At 39.5% G+C, this 21,169-nt stretch overlaps 1 protein-coding gene across 1 annotated transcript in view; it reads right to left on the reverse strand.

The window, feature by feature from the left end:
* Positions 1 to 21,169, reverse strand: part of LOC128892996 (neuroendocrine convertase 1-like) — a 115,439-nt gene that overhangs the window by 1,174 nt on the left and 93,096 nt on the right. Inside the window, exons 2-13 of the mRNA XM_054153695.1 lie at positions 13,637 to 13,741; positions 12,775 to 13,005; positions 12,458 to 12,604; positions 12,015 to 12,081; positions 11,059 to 11,330; positions 10,147 to 10,359; positions 9,339 to 9,439; positions 8,014 to 8,079; positions 6,207 to 6,359; positions 3,541 to 3,710; positions 406 to 539; positions 114 to 245 (exon numbers count right to left, since the gene is read on the reverse strand). Coding sequence (XP_054009670.1) covers positions 114 to 245; positions 406 to 539; positions 3,541 to 3,710; positions 6,207 to 6,359; positions 8,014 to 8,079; positions 9,339 to 9,439; positions 10,147 to 10,359; positions 11,059 to 11,330; positions 12,015 to 12,081; positions 12,458 to 12,604; positions 12,775 to 13,005; positions 13,637 to 13,741 — 1,791 coding nt within the window. The remainder of the gene's footprint in view (positions 1 to 113; positions 246 to 405; positions 540 to 3,540; positions 3,711 to 6,206; positions 6,360 to 8,013; positions 8,080 to 9,338; positions 9,440 to 10,146; positions 10,360 to 11,058; positions 11,331 to 12,014; positions 12,082 to 12,457; positions 12,605 to 12,774; positions 13,006 to 13,636; positions 13,742 to 21,169) is intronic.

Consider the following 21,169-nt stretch of genomic DNA (forward strand, 5'->3'; position numbering starts at 1 on the left):
TGGGCTGCATCGATAACATATACAGTGTGTGCTATGAAACTTCCAACTTGCACCTATGATTCGGTTTTTTTCGGATCGATAGGATTATTAGAATAAATAAGCCTTGCACTTACAGTTTTTCGAAGTCGATTGTACCGCTGATTGTATATTCTCGGCCCGTTTTCACGATACCGTGGCATTTCGCTCGTCCCGTGTAGAATCAATGCAAACGTTCCCATTGTGCCGCTATTCCCTGCTGGACCGATCTGTTCTGGCGCAAGTAAATGCAATCAAACGTTGAATACGTGACACGTTTAGCAACACTGAATAAATTGGAAACGATTCGTCAATCGTCCTTCCGACGAACGAACGGAAAACATCTGTCGCAAGAACGTAACAGTTGGTTAAGTAATGAAAATTAACGACCTCGTCGCGGATGTCTAGGATCCAGACGCCGCGCGGATCTTCTCCCCACGATGCGACGGACATAAATTTCCACTTCGCGAAACCGGCACTCGAGCTGTCCAATTTTCTCGGCTTCAGGATCTCCACCCTTGTCCCTTGAAAATAAATTGATTGATTGGCCTTATCGATTCTACATTATTTCGCGAGAACGACGTTATCTCCTCCCAAGAAGGAGAGTGTGTACGTTCTTCGAAGGTGAGGGTCTTCGTTCAGTGCTTTGGAGGAGCGAGATATTTTGTTTAAAATGTTGAAATTAATTCTGAAGTGACTCCATGTTGTAAAAGAAAATTTAGGGGACATACAGTCGGTCCTATAAATATTCGTAACATCTGTGTCTATTGCAAGAATTCGTCTCAATTAAATAACAGGTTTGATGTCACCAAATAAATTTTTCATTATAAAAATATACACGTGAAATGTTTATTCGTGTACGTATTTATAACGAAACATTTCATTTGGACATTTTTCAATAGACATACAAGTACGAATATTTATGGGACTGACTGTATTTCCACTAAAAGAATGAGACATTATTAAAAATCCAGTATAGAACACGCGCAGACATATTTCTTATGAAAAATTTCATTCTGTAAATATTCATAAATATTCAAGACTGTATTCAGAGATATGATCAAACTCAATTCTTGTAGTTCTTCCAGAAATCTATATTTAAAATGTTTCTTTTAGATAAAAGAGTAGAATTTTCACAACAAGAATTATTCAATAAAAGAATTAAGTGTACAAAAATGAAAGGATGAATTCAATTTTTGGACGGTAGTGCTTTCAAAAGTTTAAATACTGAAAAATTTAAACGGCAAATGAACCATTCATAAATTTCAGATTTTTCAAACACTCGAATTTTATTCTACTCGCATCAGAAAGAGGAAGCGAAATTTTCTTTTCTGCCAAATAGGTCAGGAAATCGCGTGCTCCTGTTTCTGGTGAACGGAAGCGTGCCTGGACGTTTTTTGAATATGCCCCAATGACCCAACGCACGGGACATGGACTATTAATATATAACAGGTGTCCGTGAAACGTGCTCGGAATCGAACGTCACGACACAATGGTCGAGTTAATCCCTCCTCGGCGACCACGAATTATCCCGGTTGGGGCTGTTGAAGCGAAATCGTTCGCAATCCTCCGTTTTTGTAACGCGTCCAGCTTTCCTTTAATCCTATCTTTCTGAAGAGCCGGTTGCGAATGGGAAGTAATCGTCTAATCGATTGGTAAGAGGAAGTCAAGAGTGGAGTTAAGAGCACTCGGGAGTCAGGGTGAAAGAAATTAAACTTCCGTTAAGGATTTGCTTTTACAGACTCTTCTTAATGTCTCTTTCTCGAACTGTGTCAGAGGATAAAACGAAATATATATTACACAATACGAGTAGATAAGATCACTGCGTTAACTCATCCGTTGCCAAGCAAATTTAAAGCGTTTTGCTTTGAGCACCAAGATTTAATACAGATATGTAATCTAGGTTATTATTTTGATAATAAAAAGTGATATTTAATTTGGAGACACGATTTAATTTGAAAAGAATGAAATGACCATAATGTTCTTCGTAGAGAACAATTTTTAATCTACAAAATTTGAACTAGAATCAATATAAAATTTAATAAGCGAGATAATTAGATAAAATTCAAAGGAATGTTCAACAAAAGAAAGGATAATTCTTAACAATCCTAGCACCTGAATTTTTAAATCATTCGACAGTTAACCCATTCACTGCTAGGCGAATGTAAAGCATTTTCCCTCGGCGTCTCTAATTATGAGACATTGCATTCAACGTTGCTTTTCTTAGATTTCAGTTTCAGATGAATCCATCTTCCAACATTGTTCGGCTACGAGATCGTAAATCTCGAGTTCCGACTGTTCTACCGCTCCGGAACGCTTGACACGAGGTGAAATCGATTTCAAGGGATGACACGCGGTTCACTCGCATCTGTGTATACTGTAAAAATGTTACTACCAAGATATTTTCCCAGAAATTCTCTCTTGGCGACGCGATTCGTCGCAACAAAATCCCTACCAAGCGGCGATAAATATGTAACTGACAAACTGATATTTTAACGCGCAGTCTAATGCATTTTTAAAGTGCTGGCGTATCAGGAATGTCAAATCCGTTCAATTTTGATATGTACTCGACCTTTTTATTATTCTATGGTTTTATTTTTCATTCACTAGGTACTCTTCACTCTCAAATATTTTACATTCCTTTTTAGAAATTTATTTTTTCATGTTTTCTTAATTATTCATCTTTTCAAGAATGTATTGGGAAGATATAAGGGAAGAAGTGTCGATTACTTCGAGCATTTAGTTCTACAGGGTGTCCCAGAATTAGTATGAGAATCATAAATGGGAGAAAAGGTAGCTGAGAAAATTCTGAAGAACAATTTCCTTCGCAAAAATGTCGTATGGTGCTTCGTTTTTGAATTATTAACGAAAAACCACCGACCAATCACACCGCTCAAGTAATCAGCCAATACTGGCTCGAGCCTATGCTCTCGCCGCTGAGCGCGCGCGCTATTTAGGCGCTGTGATTGGTCGGTGGTTTTTCTTTAACAATTCAAAAACTAAGTACCATACGAAATTCTCGCAAAGGAAATTATTGTTTAGAATCGTCTCAGCACCCTGTATACAAGCAAATAAAACTAATAAAAATAAAAAACTACATAAAATACAACAGAAGCCATCAACTAGACGTTTAGAATGAAGCTTCGGCGCCAAAGAGACTATTCAATTAAACTCCAGAACAACGCCTGGAATTATCTGTCACGCAGAGTGTACATTCACGATTAATATTTAAACACTGCAAGACATCTGAAGACCGTCACGCCAATTATATCCCAAGAATTTAGACTCGGAAAGACTAAAGAGTAAATTAGTACAAGGGCGTGGAAGAATTCGGTCGATAGGGGCGCGCGAGTTATGCTTTAGCACAGTTTAAATTACTTTCAAGCGCATTTTTCGTCCGGGCTGTCTGCTCGCTCTTAATACACCCCCGCGTTATATTTCTTCTCGACTTTCGTTTCGCGATACGTTCACGGGCAACGAGCAACTTCAAAGCCCGTCAAGCCGGGGCAAATGAAAAGAGCATACCTGAGGGTGCAGCGAGATGCATCTGAAGAGCGCCGCGAAGACTGTACTCGAGGCTGACCTCGATCTCCACGTGTTCCAAAAACGTTATCTCGTTCCCCGTTGAGCGGCACTCGTCGCCCACTTCGAATCGCACCCTCCTCGCGTTTCCATAAGCCAGGCTCCTGTCGATTCTAAATCAAACGACGCGTTTAACTCGCGCGTGCATGTATTACATATTAATCGGGAGTTACATTCGCGTGGCAGCGTCTCTTGTCGATAGAACCGCTTGAAACTTCCTGGAATATTAGCTGTCGACGTCGCATCCTGTTCTGGCTTCGACAGTCTATTCCAGGATTTTAAACGTTACTCCCTGGTTGAATTGGATACTGTTTCGTTTGATCAGAGACGATTGATTCGGAAATGTTCTCCTTGGAATGGGTCTCCGAGCATTATTTATTTATAAAAACGAGAATAATTCGTTAATATGTGACAGCACATTTTTAGAATGGCCGAACAAAGTGTCGTATTTCGTCGTATCTCGTCGTATCTCGTCATATCTCGTCGTATTTCGTCGTATCTCGTAATATCTCGTCGTATTTCATCGTATCTCGTCGTATTTCATCGTATCTCGTCATATCTCGTCGTATCTCGTCGTATCTCGTTGTATTTCGTCGAATTTCGTCGCCCGGCCTTTGCACAAATCTTTTTGTAAAATTCCCTTTATCATATATTTTTCAAATAAATATTGTAGAATACATAAATACAGTTGTAGCTTTCATCTAACAATACATAAAATTAATGAGAAAGAGTAGCCAAAAAATAATTGTTATTGATGTTACAATTTCTACGCGACTGGTGAAGGTAATCCATTTGTGCAGTGAATTGTAACACTGTCACAGTGTTATGATTAAACTGTGGGTGCTAATGGAAATTTATATTTTTATAGATCTAGATGCAGCACAGAAACACGAATTAAATTATATTTTAGACACACGTGAAGAACAGAAAGTTAAATACAGTTATGTTTCGTCCAATTTCTTTTTAATTCGAGGATTTTAATGCGGAGGACTTAGTTCTGAATAGAAAACGTGTCATGGGAGAGACTACTATTTTTTTTTTTTTGAAAGGGCGCCAACGTGCGAGGAACGTACGAAAAATCCTCGAGTCGTTCCACTTTTTTCGACTGCCTCCATGACGGTGCTGTAACGAATAGGTGAAGTGCTCTCTTCGGCATGTTGAATTTAACGACCTAAAGTCACCGAGCTCTGCTGCGCTTTTTAAAGAAACAAGGACAATCGGAGGGTCGCTCCGGGCTCTCGCTGCAAGAAATTTAAAGCGTCCTTAGCGCCGAACCGCGCAAATCGTCCTCGTCTCTCTCTTCCTGTCGAAAAACGCGTCTTGAAAAGTTCAAGAAAGACGAGTTATTTGAATTCGTGTTTTCTTGAACTTTTTGCACGCCGCTTTCCATCAAAAGATCCGCAGTCTAGTTACGAATCACTGCGAACCGTTCGAATATTCGTCGTTTAGAGCACCGTAGGGAATCACGATTCTATCTGTGGTAATCCAAATGGACCGTGAGAGGTAAATCCTACCTGTGCGGTGTTTGCATGTGGCGAATTCGGATAAAGTGAACTATGATCGATTAACGAACGCGAATTCTCTGGGCGAATGGTGGTCCAGCATAAACGATTCACATTCGACAATAACGGAAAGCGAATCCAATCTTTGAAACGAAACAATCGTTACATGGTATTTTCCTGACCTGATTTTTCTCTTTTTTATTCAAAATGTTTTGAACAGTTGTGTAATAGTTATGGTTCCTTTTTTTTAATTTAATAAACTGTTAAGCAGGAGCACTGGTCGACAGCTTATTGCGGAAACTATTAATCCGATCGATATGATTCAGGTTTACTCAGAAATTACGCCATTTTCTTATTTTTTGAAATATTGAAAAAATCATTTTGTGCTATAAACATCTAGTTCAAGAAAATTGTTAGATTTTCGATCTCAAATGTACCCAGTGGTCAGAAACCTGCCAACCAGTCACCTGTGTTTCTTCTGTTTTGCAGAGGTCATAATAGAGCCATTTCTGGGATATTGAAAAAACATATCGAAAGTTTTGGAGTGTTTCCTTATAAACCTTTTGTTGAATACACCTCTCTTAACGCAGTGAATACGAATGACGAGATATTTTGTCTTTATTCTATCTCAAACTAAATTACGATTCAAAATGTTTGTTATTCCTAGACTATCAACCTTTATCTATTTCATCTGAAACTAAATTTAAATTCAAAATGTTTGTTATTCCTAGACTATCAACCTTTATCTATTTCATCTGAAACTAAATGTAAATTCAAAATGTTTGTTATTCCTAGACGATCAACCTTTATTTATTCTATCTGAAACTAAATTTAAATTCAAAATGTTTGCTATTTCGAAACTATCAACCTTTATCCATTCCATCTACCAACTTCAGGAAGCCGAACGTTGAGGTTGAGTGACGAGATACGACGAAGTACGACGAAATACGACACTTTGTTCGGTCATTTTAAAAATGCGCGGGCCCCGGAAGCGCGTTCTCAACTACATCTTCCACCTTAGTGTATTTTTTCGATGTTCTATGGAAAATGTACCCGTTACTGCGAATATGCGCAAGGTAAGAGGAATTCGGATGCAATTTCACTTACATTCTGGCGACGTCCACTTTGCAGATGGTTTTGTCCGGCACGGTGGTCCAATTGGAACCCGCGGCGACCAGCGCGTACGCGTTCATAAGTCCGAAGCCGAAACGTGAGTTGAACCAAAATCCAGCAGAGTTTCGGAACCAGCCTGGATTCTCCCTGAAAGTTGACGCAATTACGGGGCTTGCTGGCGCGAATGAAAGAACGACCGGCGTAAAATGAAACCGTTTTCGACGAACTGCGGAGTAATCTTCTTTTTTTTTACACGCAGCCAGGAAACCTATATTCCGCTTCGGCGTGGACCGGTTAATTTAACTTCGTTTCTCCTTCAAACGATCGCATTTCCTCTTTCGAATGGCCCTGGACCCATCAAGGTGGACAGTTTGGCACAGATTGCCACCGAAATAAAATAACGGATTTATTCGTTGTTCAAAAGTATCCTTGGTGGATTGAAAAGGCTAGGAATTTTTAGAATAATGTCAATTATATATTTTTTAATATTATGTATTATATGGTGAAAAATGCTATGAGGCGATGAAATGGGTGGGTAGTTACAAAATAAATATACCCCGTTACACAGCTTATGGGATATTCTTCTATATTTTAATATCTATTGGTTGGAACAATTAAAAGTGGAAAACGGAAAGTGGAAAGTGGAAAAGTGATAAAGTGCAAAAGTGGAAAGTGTAGATCATTAGCCCTGTGCAGTCCAAATTTTCTGATTTCAATACATTTTTGTCAGATTCCAATAGTCTCAAAACAAAAGAACCCTCGGAGAACCTTGAAGAAATTTTCATTAACCCCTTGCAGTAAAAATTGTCTGATTTCGGCACATTTCTGTCGGGTTTCAATCATTTCCCATAAAATTTTTACCTCGAAGAGATTTTCATTAACGCTTTGCTTTTCTGATTTCAATATTTTCTTTTGTCGAGTGACAGCAATTTCTGAACAAAATTTTTACTTTGAAGGCATTTTTATTAACGCTTTGTGCAGTACATAGGAACGCAAAGGGTGAATATAAGCCCCACAGCGACCGCGTTAATATCGTTATTAATTAAGAAGTAACGGAGCAAACGAGAAATATGTTTCGAAAGAAGTACCCAACGAGAGGTAACAGACAACACAATCGAGTGGTAAGGAGCAGCGACGGAGCAAAACTAAAGGGTTGAATGGCGCAGCCACGTTGTGACTCTCAGCGACGATCAAGAAAAAGGCGACCGACGTGTTATTTTTACCAGAGAAGGCACGAATCCTTGCTTCCTGTTCGTTTCACCTCAATTACTGTTTCCCGTTGAACCGACGCGACCTACATTCCCATTTGCCGCGTAGTGAATAAGGATGACGCGATACTTTAATCCACCGTGATTCGCAATGTCCCGAGAAGAGAATGCGCGATCGACTCGTTTCCCATCGTCGCCAGAGAGCTTTCTCTGCGCTCAGATGAACGCTGTGAAAGGTTTTCCTGCGGCGAAAATCTATCGAAACCGCGTTCTTTGAATCGATCACGTGGCAATTGTCCCACGTGAATAAGGAAGAGATTGTGAAACTAAATTAAGATTCAAAATGTTTGTTATTCCTAGACTATCAACCTTTATCTATTCCATCTATCGATTTCAATTGGAGAAAAGCAATAACTGTTATTCCTGTCTTCATCATAAAATAAATAACAATAGACTACCAATCTTCATCCATTCCATCTACCAACTTCAGTTAAAGAAATGGAATAATTGTTATTCTTGTCTTTGCCATAAAATAATTTCGTTTCGTTGGAATGAAACTTGCTAATCAGACGATATGGAAATCGTAGTCTCACCTGAGGGGACTGTACTCCGAGGTCCACACAATGAGATGCTGCACATCCCTCCACGTTAGATTCTCGCTGTAAGAATAACAAGCAGGTTATTCCATCCGCGTGGATACCGCGGGAAAATATTTGCTTCGTACTCTCGACACGGGGTCTCGTGTGGAATGTATTAATTAATTCTCAGTGATCAATTCGACCGAGGAGTATATTACAAATGGCATCACCTTATGTGAAACCACTACTACTATATTTTTCTTAAATTTTCACTTTTTCATCAAAATTAGTTTAAAGTCAGAGTACGATTTTATTTTCTAAGAGCGACAATCGTTCCTCTCTTAGGAATGCACTAGAATAAAATGTTATTCATGTCTAAACTGTAGATGTTTATGCATTTACAGAAATTTAAGCATGTCTTAAATATAATTAGAATATAATGTAATATAATAATATAATAATATATACATAAATTTATAAGAATGTGCACAAATGCAAGAATATATCAAACATCAAGATACATGTTATACCATTTAGAAAATAGGACTGATACCTAAACTGCAGATGTTTATGCATCTATAGAAATATGTGAATGCATATAAATATAATTATAATATAATATAATATACAAATAAATTTATAAGAATGTGTACAAATGCAAAAATTCATTTACAACAAATTCACGTACATAGATTCAAGTTTAATTTCTTTTTCCATATCTATCGAAATATAAATTTGCATAAACACCGACAGTTCACTTGCATCACGTCCGAAATGTACGTAAAGGTACCGACGGAGCGAACGAAGAGCGCGTTCGTTAATGATTGAAAACAACATCGACGCGCGATCCAAAGTTTCGCAATCTAGTGCGTGTAACGTGGCCGTTCGTCGAGAATTTTTTCGCGAGCCGGGGTTGCGACGATAACTTTTTAATCGGGTCTTACGGGACCTCTTCCCGGGCACGGGAATGAATATATTCGCGATGCTTTTACATCGCGGGATTTCGAATTTCCGGGTAACAACGTTCCTCCGCGAGTGAAAAAGGGATTACAGAATCTCCCGCGTAGAAATATTCAGAAGCTTGAAAGAATTTCAATTTAGCTCGGAGCTGCTTCAACTTCCGCCCGTTGCCGCCCTGATCGAGAATTCTCGAAATCTTCGAAACTGCTTGAAAACTCGGCGTTGGAAGCTTAATCGCGGCAGGTTCTTTGGCGAGGCAGATAAATCTAATGACTCTTCTTTCGAAACGGATGAACTCCGTTGAAAGTATGATAAAGGCTGAGTTAGAGAGGAAAAGTTTCGAGAAAGAGGCTCGAGTTAACGGCGGTCGAGTTTCGTACTTTACTTGCAGCGCCAGCGCCAGTATTCCCGCGGCTAATGGCGCGGATGCGGAAGTGCCCGTGTGTCGCGTCGTGCAGGTGTTCCTCAAGTCTGTGGTCGCCTGAAAGCACGGAAACGGAATCCATTGAGTTATTCCGTTGCTCTGCTAACTCCATTCCGGCTTAATTCGTTATCCGGAAGTCGGGACAGAATTTACCTTTAATTATTCCCGATCGTTACACAAATTCTCGTGTTTACGTGTTATTCGGTTGTGTACACGTCGGTTTCGACAACGCTGCGAGGTATTATGCGAATAACTACCGAGGTATAGCATTTACATTAGGCGTTGGACATTTTGCGTAATGTGCTATGGATTATGGAACGAGGGTTGTTCGGAATAGTCTGTCTGTTCAACTTGCTAGAATTTTTATTCACCTGGGGAGTGTATTCGGTTTGAATAAAATATAGTTTGGTAATGTTATTGTAATTTCTACCTTCTGGATCTGTTCTACTCGGTCGAATTTGTGTTTAATTTTTCCTTGATGGAGATCTCTGTATTTTGGAGGGTTATTTTAATTATCTTTAACATACTAGAATTTTTATTCAGTTGGAGAGTGTATTCATTTTGAATAAAATATAGTTTCGTAATGTTATTGTAATTTCTACCTTCTGGATCTGTTCTACTCTGTCGAATTTGTGTTTAATTTTTCCTCGATGGAGATCTCTGTATTTTGGAGGGTCATTTTAATTATCTTCAACTCACTAGAATTTTTATTCAGTTGGTTCAGTTAATTAATATAATAAATGTATTTTCAAAGTGTAACTTACTATCATCTGATCGTGATAAGCACCGCTGCTATACGTGGTCGCCATGGTTGCAGCACAACTTTCGCCGTACCATGGAAATCTTCCGGTTTGGCTGGCCGAGCCCACAGCGATCGTGTAAATGCTTCCTACGTACCCATCGCATCCACAATTGTCCCCTTTGGAGCCACCGTTTCCGGAAGCCCACACGTAAATGCTTCCCCTCCCTTCACGTCCCTAAATAATGGAAGCAATGGACGCTAAAATTCCATGCACAAATATAATAATCCTTTTGTTTATTTTCTCTTGTAATACTATAGATTCTTCTCGAAATCAGAATACATTCGAAAATTTCTACTAACGTCAAATTTAGTTTACAGACAATTTATGACTGGATAATCAAACATTTATTCTTTTCACTTGTAAATCAAACATTTACACACAAACATCGTAATGTTACAAACATTTTAATTGATTTAACATGTTATATTTCATTAATATCTTGACTTATTTGAAATACTTGTCTCTGTTGCTAAGGAACAAATATTTCACTTTATTTATTGTGTTATCTATGTTTGTTACTTCAAGGATATCATTCAAATTTATTCTCTTTGACATGTGATATCCAGAATGAATTATTTTTAGTTCTTCTGGACTTCCTGACTTCTCCTTTTAGCCTGTTCGCATCAAACTTTGTAAAACTACACTTTGTAAATTATTTTAAAAATGATCGAGTACTTAAATCCAAACAAAAAATTAATTTCCTTATTTTCTTTAACATTTAATATCCAAAATGAATGTTCTCAGTTCTTCTGGACTTCCTGACTTCTCTTTTGAACTGTTCACATCAAACTTTGTAAAACTACACTTCGTAAATTATTTTAAAAATGAACAAGTACTTAAATCCAAACAAAAAATTGATTTCTAGATACAAACCACCCTAACGCCCCTTTCTATCGCTTCCGTGGCCAGTCTACCGGGTGCCTCCAAGCTTCTCCCGTCGTCCGCGGGTCCCCAGGAGGCGGTGTAAATATCCACCGCTTCGGGTTTGTATCCGAGCGCCTCGCCCTCGACGCGATCGTTCACCACGCCGTCGAGGAGCTTGATCCCGCCAACGGAGGCCTCGAACGCGACGCCCACGCCGCATTTCCGGTTGTTTGCCTCCATCGCTATTTCCCCGGCGCACCTCGTCCCGTGACCGTTCATCCCTTGGGGGTGTTGTCGTAGCAACGTGTGAAAAGGGCAATGCATGATCGAACCGGGGGCTCGGAGAAGAAGTAAACACGACTCGCGATGCCTCCAGGAATTTTCCGTTCCAGAGGATCGCGTATCGTGTAACATTCACGCGAGGTCAGTTGTAAATTTTTTAGCGCTTTTTAATGTTGAAAACGTCCGCGATAGGGGAATTTTAGGAATTGTAGATCCCGTTGAGACTCGCGAAATGCGTTTGGCTGAGAAATTTTAGATTTAAATGGTGGCTGGGATGAAAAAGAGCTCTGGGAGTTGTGTTGTATTAACGCCAGCAGATGGACTGGACCATTTGTGACCTAGTTTGTATCGAGACTGATTTAACACGTTCGTTAGCAGATTCATGCCCTTGAAAATTTCTACTGAGATCAAATTTTGCGGACTATTGGAAATTGCAAAGTGAAACATTTATTTTGGTATTTAGCTTTGCAACTTTGTCAAAGTTCAAGTATTTTATTTAAATAAATTTTCTGGACACTTAACTTTCAGAATTAATTTTTTTTTAAATTTTTCAGCGACCCTTGTTTCCATTGTTGATCATAGAAATTGATTGAAGTGTCGAACAGTGATGCATGACGTTATAAGGTTGGGTCCAAAGGGACTTTATACTTATTATGCAAATCTTATAATAATTAAATGCTCACCTGTTACCTCGTATCTTGGGAGGGGGTCGTTGTCTCCCTCGTTTACATCGTAGCTAATGTATGGATCCTGTGAAAGTTTTACAATAAATATAAAAATGTGTACATGGCAAGATTATTATTGATCAGAAAAGAATTTATTAACCATAAAGCTTTCAAATTAGAAAATCTCCTAGAAGGTTTCAAAAACTGCATCGATTTCAAGGGGTTGAATTTTAAGTAACCTGTAGAATGCAAAGGGTCTTACAATAAATATAACAATGTGTACACATTGCAAGATTATTATTGATCAGAAAAGAATTTATTAATCATAAAGCTTTCAAATTAGAAAATCTCCTAGAAGGTTTTAAAAACTGCATCGATTCCAAGGGGTTGAATTTTAAGTAACTCGCCCTGTCATCTGTGGAGTGCACAGGGTAGCTCGAAGCAAAATTATCCATACTCACATAGTTGTTCCGTAGATCGTCGTGCGTGTACTCCAGTCCATCGTCCAAGACTGCGATCCTAACGCCACGACCAGTTATTCCCAGTCGGTAGAGGGGTAGAACGTTCAAGTCGAGCTTGGGGAGAACTTTGTTCGATCGCGTATCTTGCTGCAGCAGTTGATAAAGAAACATTATCTTATCAAGCGTTGGCACCATCGAACACTTCATCAACTTTCCAAAATGCAACTTTACCGACTATCGATTCTCTTCTATCGGTGTTATCATTATAAAAAAAGACAGAATCGTGGGTGTATAGTTCAGACGTATTGATTTATTACCAAGTACCACTCTTGATCCCAGAGTTCGTCGTTGAACATCAATTTCGGGTCTTCGGGATCGCCGGGCAAAAATTCGTTCCATTCTTCGCTGTCCTCTATGGAGTTTGAGCGATACCGATCCACTTCGAGTCTCTTGTCTCTTATCAAAGGCTTCTCCGATTCCCAGCTCGCAAATGGCACGTGATCGCGTTTCTGCCGCTCGATCACCTGCTGCTGATCCGCCCAAATAATCTTCCAGGAAGAAGAATCGTGTCAATAGAATTTTATAGAGACCCTGTTCTATCGGAAATCCATTGTTCTTTAGGAGTAACGGCGGCAAAAAGAATCTCGAATACATGTGTTTTCCTTGGTGATGAACCATCGGTTACGCGGGACACTCAATTCAGCAGGTTTCATTTCGAAGGAAATATGAGAACCATTTGCTGGAGCTTTTCAGTGGTGTGACTTGGATTCGAATGAACATTGAAATAAAATTTGTTGTACACTTGAAATATTTTTCTAACAAGAATTCAAATTAGTTAAGAATTCAAATTATTTTTCTAACAGAACACTTGAATTATTTTTCTAACAAGAATTCAAGTCATTTAAGAATTATTTAAGATTACTTTTCTAACAGAAATCAAATTTCTTTTTGGACTGAAGAAGCCTAATTATATAAACACTTGAATCATTTTTCTAACAAGAATTCAAATTATTTTTCTAACAGAAATCAAATTTCTTTTTGGACTGAAGAAGCCTAATTATATAAACTCTTGAATCATTTTTCTAAGAAAGAATTTCACTTCGAGTAGTTTCGTGCAAACATAAATTTTAGCGATTCTTCCAAGATAACAATACTTTTTCGAGAACTTGGGACGATTACCTTGACGCTGGAATTGAGTGCTTTGGTCGCGCGAATCCCGCCTCGCTTCCTGTGACCGCAGCTGTCGTCCTTAATCCATACGTACGTATCTTTGAATCCCAGGACCTGAATCAAAAATACACGGAAAATTCCAGAAGGCTTCTCCCGCCATATTCGACTGGAATCGTTATTCCCTCGAGATTATCGTCGGCGAACGCGTTCCAAACAACAACAGTTACACGAGGCCGGCGGAAATATTGCTCGATAAAAATTTAAATTAACACGGCGCCAATATTGGATATCCCATGCGCAATATTGGGTTTCGTTTGACTCATCTTGTTGCAATTTTGTTCGTTTCCAATTTAACAATTGCTGGAAACGATACTGCGCCGCGCGAGCGGGGGAGGGAATTTTTGCGTGAAAACGTTATCAACGGAAAGTAGGCTTATCGGAATTTATCGGACCGCTATCGGGAATTGTAATATCGGTGAATGGATAAAAGTTTCTGTCAAGTTTGTATTGCTAATTCGCGAATGTTTACGTGTGGAGTGAATGCGTTTAATCTACACGATGATTCAGTCAAGGATATATACTTACAAATCATTCAATTAATATGGGTATTGATACTAGGATTGTATGTCATTTTTGTTTTTCAAAAGTGAAATAAATGTAACTAATTCTTTTCGGTACCACGATTTTTAATACCGTGCGATAGTTATTCTGCAAACTTTAACTGTGGCCTGTTCCAAAATCAAATTCTAATTCAAAAATCTTTTCGAAATGTTTACCAAATTATTTAAGATAAATTGCCATATATAAAATTAAACTCAGATACTTTGAAATCATTAAACTAATATGGGTATTGATAATAGGAATGTATGTCAATTTTCTTTTTAAAAATTCAATAAATCTATTCAAAATGTTTACATTCAATTAATATGGGTATTGATAATAGGAATGTATGTCAATTTTCTTTTTAAAAATTCAATAAATGTAACTAATTCTTTTCGGTACCACGATTTTTAATACCTTGCAATAATAATTCCCCAAACTTGTCCTGCTCCGAAACCTAATTCTAATTCAAAAATCTTTTCAAAATGTTTACCAAATTATTTAATCAAAATGAGCGTGTGCAAGATTAAACCCATAATAAATACAATATTGTCGAAATCCCCTCAGAAGAACTCCGAGCCGTCAACCTCTGTGATAGACACCCACCCTTTGGAGTCCCTAATCGCTACTAGTCCGATTAGAAGCTGTTGACGATGGAGAACTCAATCGCGAGCAGTTTGCCCGTGAAGGCTACGCGAAGTAAGACAATTTTACCCTCGATTGGTGAACGGTTGCACTGTCCCCTTAAATCGAGCACCCTTGCTGCTCGCGCGCCAAGGGTGGCCCACCGCGTCATTCATTCATCCATTGTTTTATTAAAGTAACTAAATAAAGCTATTACACTAACGTTTGCTTATTAACAATATACAAATTTGTCTCGTGCCTAATAATACACTTTTTCTTCACTCTTTCGTTTCAAGGTACACATCCATTTTGATTTTATATATCTATGCTACTTACTTTCTAAAGCAACATACTCTAAAATAACAGCCTAAAATAAGCCCATAATTATGAAAGTAGTCTAAGTCAAAATTAAAAAAAGAAACGAGTTTATCAGTTATTTTACACCACATTATTTTAAACTAAATCGACTCGATATATTTTGTTTTCAAAAATTATATGACTTTCATAATTATAGGCACATGTATGAAAAAAAAACGCTTAACTTCTAATTAGACCTTTGTAAATTTATACATAGACTAGAATAATGCAAGCCACCGCGTCGCGACGTTTTCAGCCCTTCGAACGTTCGAAAGGGACGCTTAGACCAGGAGAGCACGAGGAGATAGTTGGTCTGCAAACAGGGGGAGAAAGAGTGAGCCGAATGGGTTTCGGGGGACCGACCCATCGAACGTCTAAAACGGCGTATCGTAACGTTATTATTATCCAGCGCCACGTGGTGTTTTTGTACGGCATCCGCATGTGTCGTTCCTCTTCTATGGGAGGGGGACCACCTGGCCCGGTTCACTCATGGAAGAAGCCACGATATTTCCGTAACGACCGTACCTCGTGCCTTTTTATTTCGATCCACCTCCTGGCACTCGGATTTTCTGACTACGTGACTCCTGATAGTTTATCGATCCGCGTTCACCTCCCGATGACTGTACCCACGCCCGTGTTACCGCGATATCGCGCGACGCGTGGAAGTACGTGCGCGAGTACTGATAATTACAGGTGCAGCGAAGAATTAAAAAATATTTAATAAATACTGATTTAGTATTTTTTTAAATTTAGATAAACGTGGCACTCGAGCTTAAGTTAAGTTACTCAATCTATTTTAACCCCTTCAGACCAGAATGATTCTTTTTCTCGTAACTAACGTAATTCAATTTTAAGTGTTTTCAAATGTATGAACTTCTTGGTTTTAGTATATAAATATTTTGTTCAATTTTGTGTCGTCGATTCTGGACGCCAGGTCCGAAAGGGTTAATTAGTATTTTATTGACTCAGGGAGCCAATTTGAATTTCTTTCGGCAGTTTTCTTTAGCGAAACACGTAAATTTATTTACAGAAACATGTGTTCGAGAATCGTTGCAGTGAAGCATTATATATAACGTTACGTCAGCGTAATAAATTCTAGAATTTCATATTAACGATACACTGGCTTTCTATGAATGTTGTATGCGTCCCAAACGACGCGAGCGTTAATTATAAATATCACAGTGGACTGTGGATTACGAGTGTCGCGTAAAATCGAATGCGTCTGTTCGTTAAATTCTGATGTATATCTCCTCTTTCCGACGTAATCTCATATCCTGTTGCATCGCGTTAGACACTTTCATGTTTACGCTGTTCGCTTGAATATCACGGTGAAAGGATTCGTAAAATATTCCAGAACAAAAAAATTACAATGTTATAAATTTGCAGGAACGAGACTTTCCAGATGATTTTCATTTTCCTACGTTATTGGATGAGTTTCCACTTCTAAAAATGAAAATTACCATTGAAACAATTAGGGGGACGTTCCTTTTACATTAAATTCAAACAAATATAATCACGAATCAACTTTGCTATTAAAAAATTCAGTTGCAGCAATTTTATGCGTAATTTAGCTAAATATGTTACATAACGTTATGCTGTGATTTTCTCCATTTTTTCTGATTATTATTATTATGCAAATTTTATTATTATTATTGTGCAAATTTTCAGTACCCGATCGAAAACAATGAATTGGTCCACAGCGAGCTGATAAATAATAAACAAGTTACTTTCCGGTCCTAATACGCGAAACGCTCAGAATTTGCCAACTTCTCTGAAATATCTTCAGCAAACCAAGGCCAGGGACAACGGAAACCACCCCTTGTCACACGGTTCGCACCCATTACGAGTTTCGATAGTCCCGCAATCGACACGGCCGACCGCCCGATAACTTTCTACATTAATTAACAACCGAAGACATTTTAATGCATTCGCGTCCGCGATAACGCGCCAGAGAAATCACGTGCAATTTAATTGTCGCAAAGCTCTCGCGATTTCGACCCCTTCCCGGCATCGCGGTACCGCCGGATATCGCAAGTCGCGCGATAGGCTCAAGAGCGACCCCAATTTTCGCGGAAACACAACAGCGCGGGAAACAAAGACCGGAGAAATCCGCGGCGAGCGTTATGAAACAATAATCCTGCATCTGCCACCTCCGAGCCCGTCCTCCCGGCCTCCCTCGATCGTCCACTCGCGAAATAAAAACGCTATAAACCGGTATCCATTATATTTCCAACGTATTCAGCCAGAGGGAACGCGTTCGATCGCCGCTGCCGACGAACCGAACGATAAACGACTGAATATCTCCTCTATCGCCTGGATACATGGTCCTTTTTTTTTTTTTTGGTTCCATCGTTTTGTTCACTTTTTTTTTTTATGCACAGTTTTGGGGCACCGGATAAACGATCGATGGACGGGACACGCGAACGAATCGCACGCGGCGTAAGCAGCTACGGATTTTTATCTACGCATCGTGCTATCGATGATATCACGGTTTCCGGCGAGCAGGAAGTCGAAAGCGCTATTTACATCCGTAACATGATTTATTGGCTGGGTATTGTTCGCCTGGTTGGTTGTTATCGGGCTGAAGTCCCGGCTACGGAAAGAATTTTGCTACTTTTTCGGGAATTATTATTATTATGGTAGTTTTTCGATGTATTGTTCGCGTGTTTATCAATGTATTTCTTTGATAGGTTTGAAAAGTAGCAGTACTGTCTGAGTAGGTTCAGACCTAGGTTTTTGTTGGACGCGTTCACGCGAGAAAATTCATTTGATGGGTATTTTAAGTTACATGGTGTGGAATGTGACGAAAGTGTTAATCCATATACTGGCTACACGGAAATACTGTCTGAGCACGTTTAGACCTAGTTTTTTTTGTTGGACATTATCACGCGAGAAAATTCATTTAATGGATATTTCAAGTCACACGGTGGGGTATGTGATAAAAATGTTAATCCAAATACTGTCTACACGGAAATACTGTCTGAGCACGTTTAGACCTACTTTTTTGTGGGACACTATCACGCGAGAAGCTGTAATTAACAATATTTTATAATTTACACCCTGAAAATTCATTTAATGGTTATTTTAAGTAACAAGGTGAGGTATGTGATAAAATTGTTAATGCGTATACTGTCTACACGGAAATACTGTCTGAGTAGGTTTGGCGTAGTTGTTGATTGGGGAATATTGAATACTGTTAAATACAATCCCCAACTCGTAATGAGATATATGATAAAATTGTTAATGCGTATGCTGTCTACACTGAAATACTGTCTGAGTAGGTTTGGGGTAGTTGTTGGTAAAAGCAGAAATATTGAACACTGTTAAATAGATTAGGTGTACAAATGAATAATCGAAATTATTTTAAGCAGTATTAAAATCAATTTTAAAATCAATTGATTTTCCCTCCCTTTTGCGGCTATATATTGTTAACATATTGTTATTCAAACAACAGATAATTTGGCGTAACATAACCTCCAAGAATATTCCGTTTAGTAGAGTCGAAAATGGCAACGGATAATGGCTTGACGACTTTATCGCGTCCAAAGACGTATCATTTTTCCGAGATGGAAATCATCAGCTGCCTGAAAGATGGCTTAAAGTTGTAGAAAGTAACGGCGAATACTTTGATTGAATAGTTCAATTTTCTTTCTTTTAAAATAAACCTTGAATGTAGCTGAAAAATTTGGATTATTCATTTGTACACTTAATAATTTCCATCACGCAATGTCGAATCTGACAAACTTGTCATATTAATATTAAAATTCCCTTCCTCGTGATGCACCGTATATATCCCAAATTGGTCGCAGAACCGTCGAAACCGAAACGTCGTTTCCTATTCACCGTTTAATTTAATAAACTAAGACCGCTCGAATCGTCGTCCGTCCCGATCGTACCATCGACCAAACCAGCTTCGCGTATTTGAATTAATAATTTCCAGCTATGAATATTTATTCGCGATTTCAGCGGTCATTTCCATGTTACGTCGCTTAAAATAACTCGAAGACGAAAGGGAAACGCGTACGTGCCGGTATCCGCGGGAGCTTAATTCGCGCTCCAATACCTCGTCGGAGAATGTCGATTCGGCGTGCGGCTTTTTGCGAATATTTACACGCGCCTGGTCCGCGACGTTTCTTCGTCGGTTCCATCACGGTCCCGTTCGTTTCCAGAACGCGAGAAGCACCCTCTCAACTTACTTTCCCATGAAGGTCGACACCGTCATCCGCGAGTGTCAGCCGCGGCACGTTCGGCGACGCCTTAAATTCCAACGCGGGAACACTTCAAACTCGAATCCGTCCGTTACGTGATAATGGCTTCGTTCCCTCCGACCCCGTGGCAATCGAGGTTCCGCGCTGTCCAAAACTACCCTCGAGACGAGGCACCTCTTCCCTGTTTGTTAACCGCCCCTCGAAAATGGCGGCGTACGTGAGAACGAGGGATGGGCGCGAGAAATCAGAGGCGCTCATTACTTCGCGATCACCGATTCGTCTTATCAGCCGGTCGAATTACGCTGGAACGTCTCCCCTGCGGGAAAGTCGGAGAGACCGAGGCGATCCAGGTCGGTTTGTAACAGTCTTCGGGCGAACGACTGATTCCACCAAACCGAGGAGAAAGAGACGCCGGATGAAGGAAGAGAGAGACGGAGGGAGTATTTTCGCAGTCCATTTGTTTTGATCGGATTTCGAACTGTCTCTGGTAATCCCGCGACAGTAAGCTCCCGCAGGCGTCGTCAGATTCCAATGAAAACCCTAACGCCCCCATCCGCTGCGGAACAGAGACACCTTTCGTCGTGTTCGTGCTAGGACCACACCTTCCACGTGGATTTCTGTCTCGTTCCTCTCTACGAGCTGTTTCTGCTGTCACTGTTTTCGGGAATTTATAGTCACTCCTATAAGTATTCGTACTATTGAAAAATTGCTACGTGGTTATTGAAAAAATTTCTTTAAATTAAATAGTAGGAAAATGTTTCCAAGTGTACGTCCGTATAAATATGTCGATGTATATATAAATATACATATAAATTCCATTTTTCATTTTGCCATACAAATTAGAGATGTGAATTTGAAAAAAATATCAGCTTATAGGGTATGATAAGACGAAACTTTTTTCTATTTACCGTTTATTCGTACGACGTTTAGTTTCGGAAATAAAAATTGAAAACTTAGAAGACTCTTCGAAAGACTAGCAATTCAATTTTTGCAACGGACTTATAACTTTTCAATTTTTATTTTCGAATCTAAGCATCCCACGAATAAACTGTAATTACAAAAAGGTTTCGTTGCATCGTTCCCTATAAGCTGATATATTTTTTTAATTGATTTAACGAATACAAACGTTTCTCTGAGTCAAAGGGTTAACGAGAAGCAAACTGATTTTCGCATCGCTCCCATGAAAGAACATTTCCCGAGACGAACAATCTTACAAGATGGCGAACACGATCACCTCCGTGCAGCGATTATGCGCCACAGAAATGCGCAAAATTTCTCCCCTTTCGGGCCGCAGAGCTCGTAGGAAATTCCACAAATTTCGTAGAAATTGCGCACGGATCGCGTCATTAGGCTCCCCGGGGCGATAATCGCTTGTGTATCGTTTAACGTCGTTGCGGTTCCCTCCTGAGAACGCTTTATTGAGCCGGGCTGCGTGCGTGTTGCTCGAGATTTCGCGTTCCCCACCAGTTGCGGACTGCAAATTCAATTATATACATTGAATGCGGCGCAGGGCGGAAGTTTCGTTCGGCGAAGGGTCGCGCAGCTCGCACCACGGATCCCCGAACAGCCAGATCTCGCTGTTCAGTCGAGCGTTTGCACGTCGATATCTAACTGGGGAATGTCTGTGGCAATAATGATAGCATCGGTTTGCTTGTACAGACGCGGGACCGTAAACAATCTCCAGGATGGGAACGGAACATGCACGGGCAAATTACGCGCGGGTGTATTGCGGGCTATGCAAAAAAAAAAAAAA

The sequence above is a fragment of the Hylaeus anthracinus genome, unplaced genomic scaffold (assembly GCF_026225885.1).
Source record: "Hylaeus anthracinus isolate JK02 unplaced genomic scaffold, UHH_iyHylAnth1.0_haploid 2, whole genome shotgun sequence".
Lineage (NCBI taxonomy): Eukaryota > Metazoa > Arthropoda > Insecta > Hymenoptera > Colletidae > Hylaeus > Hylaeus anthracinus.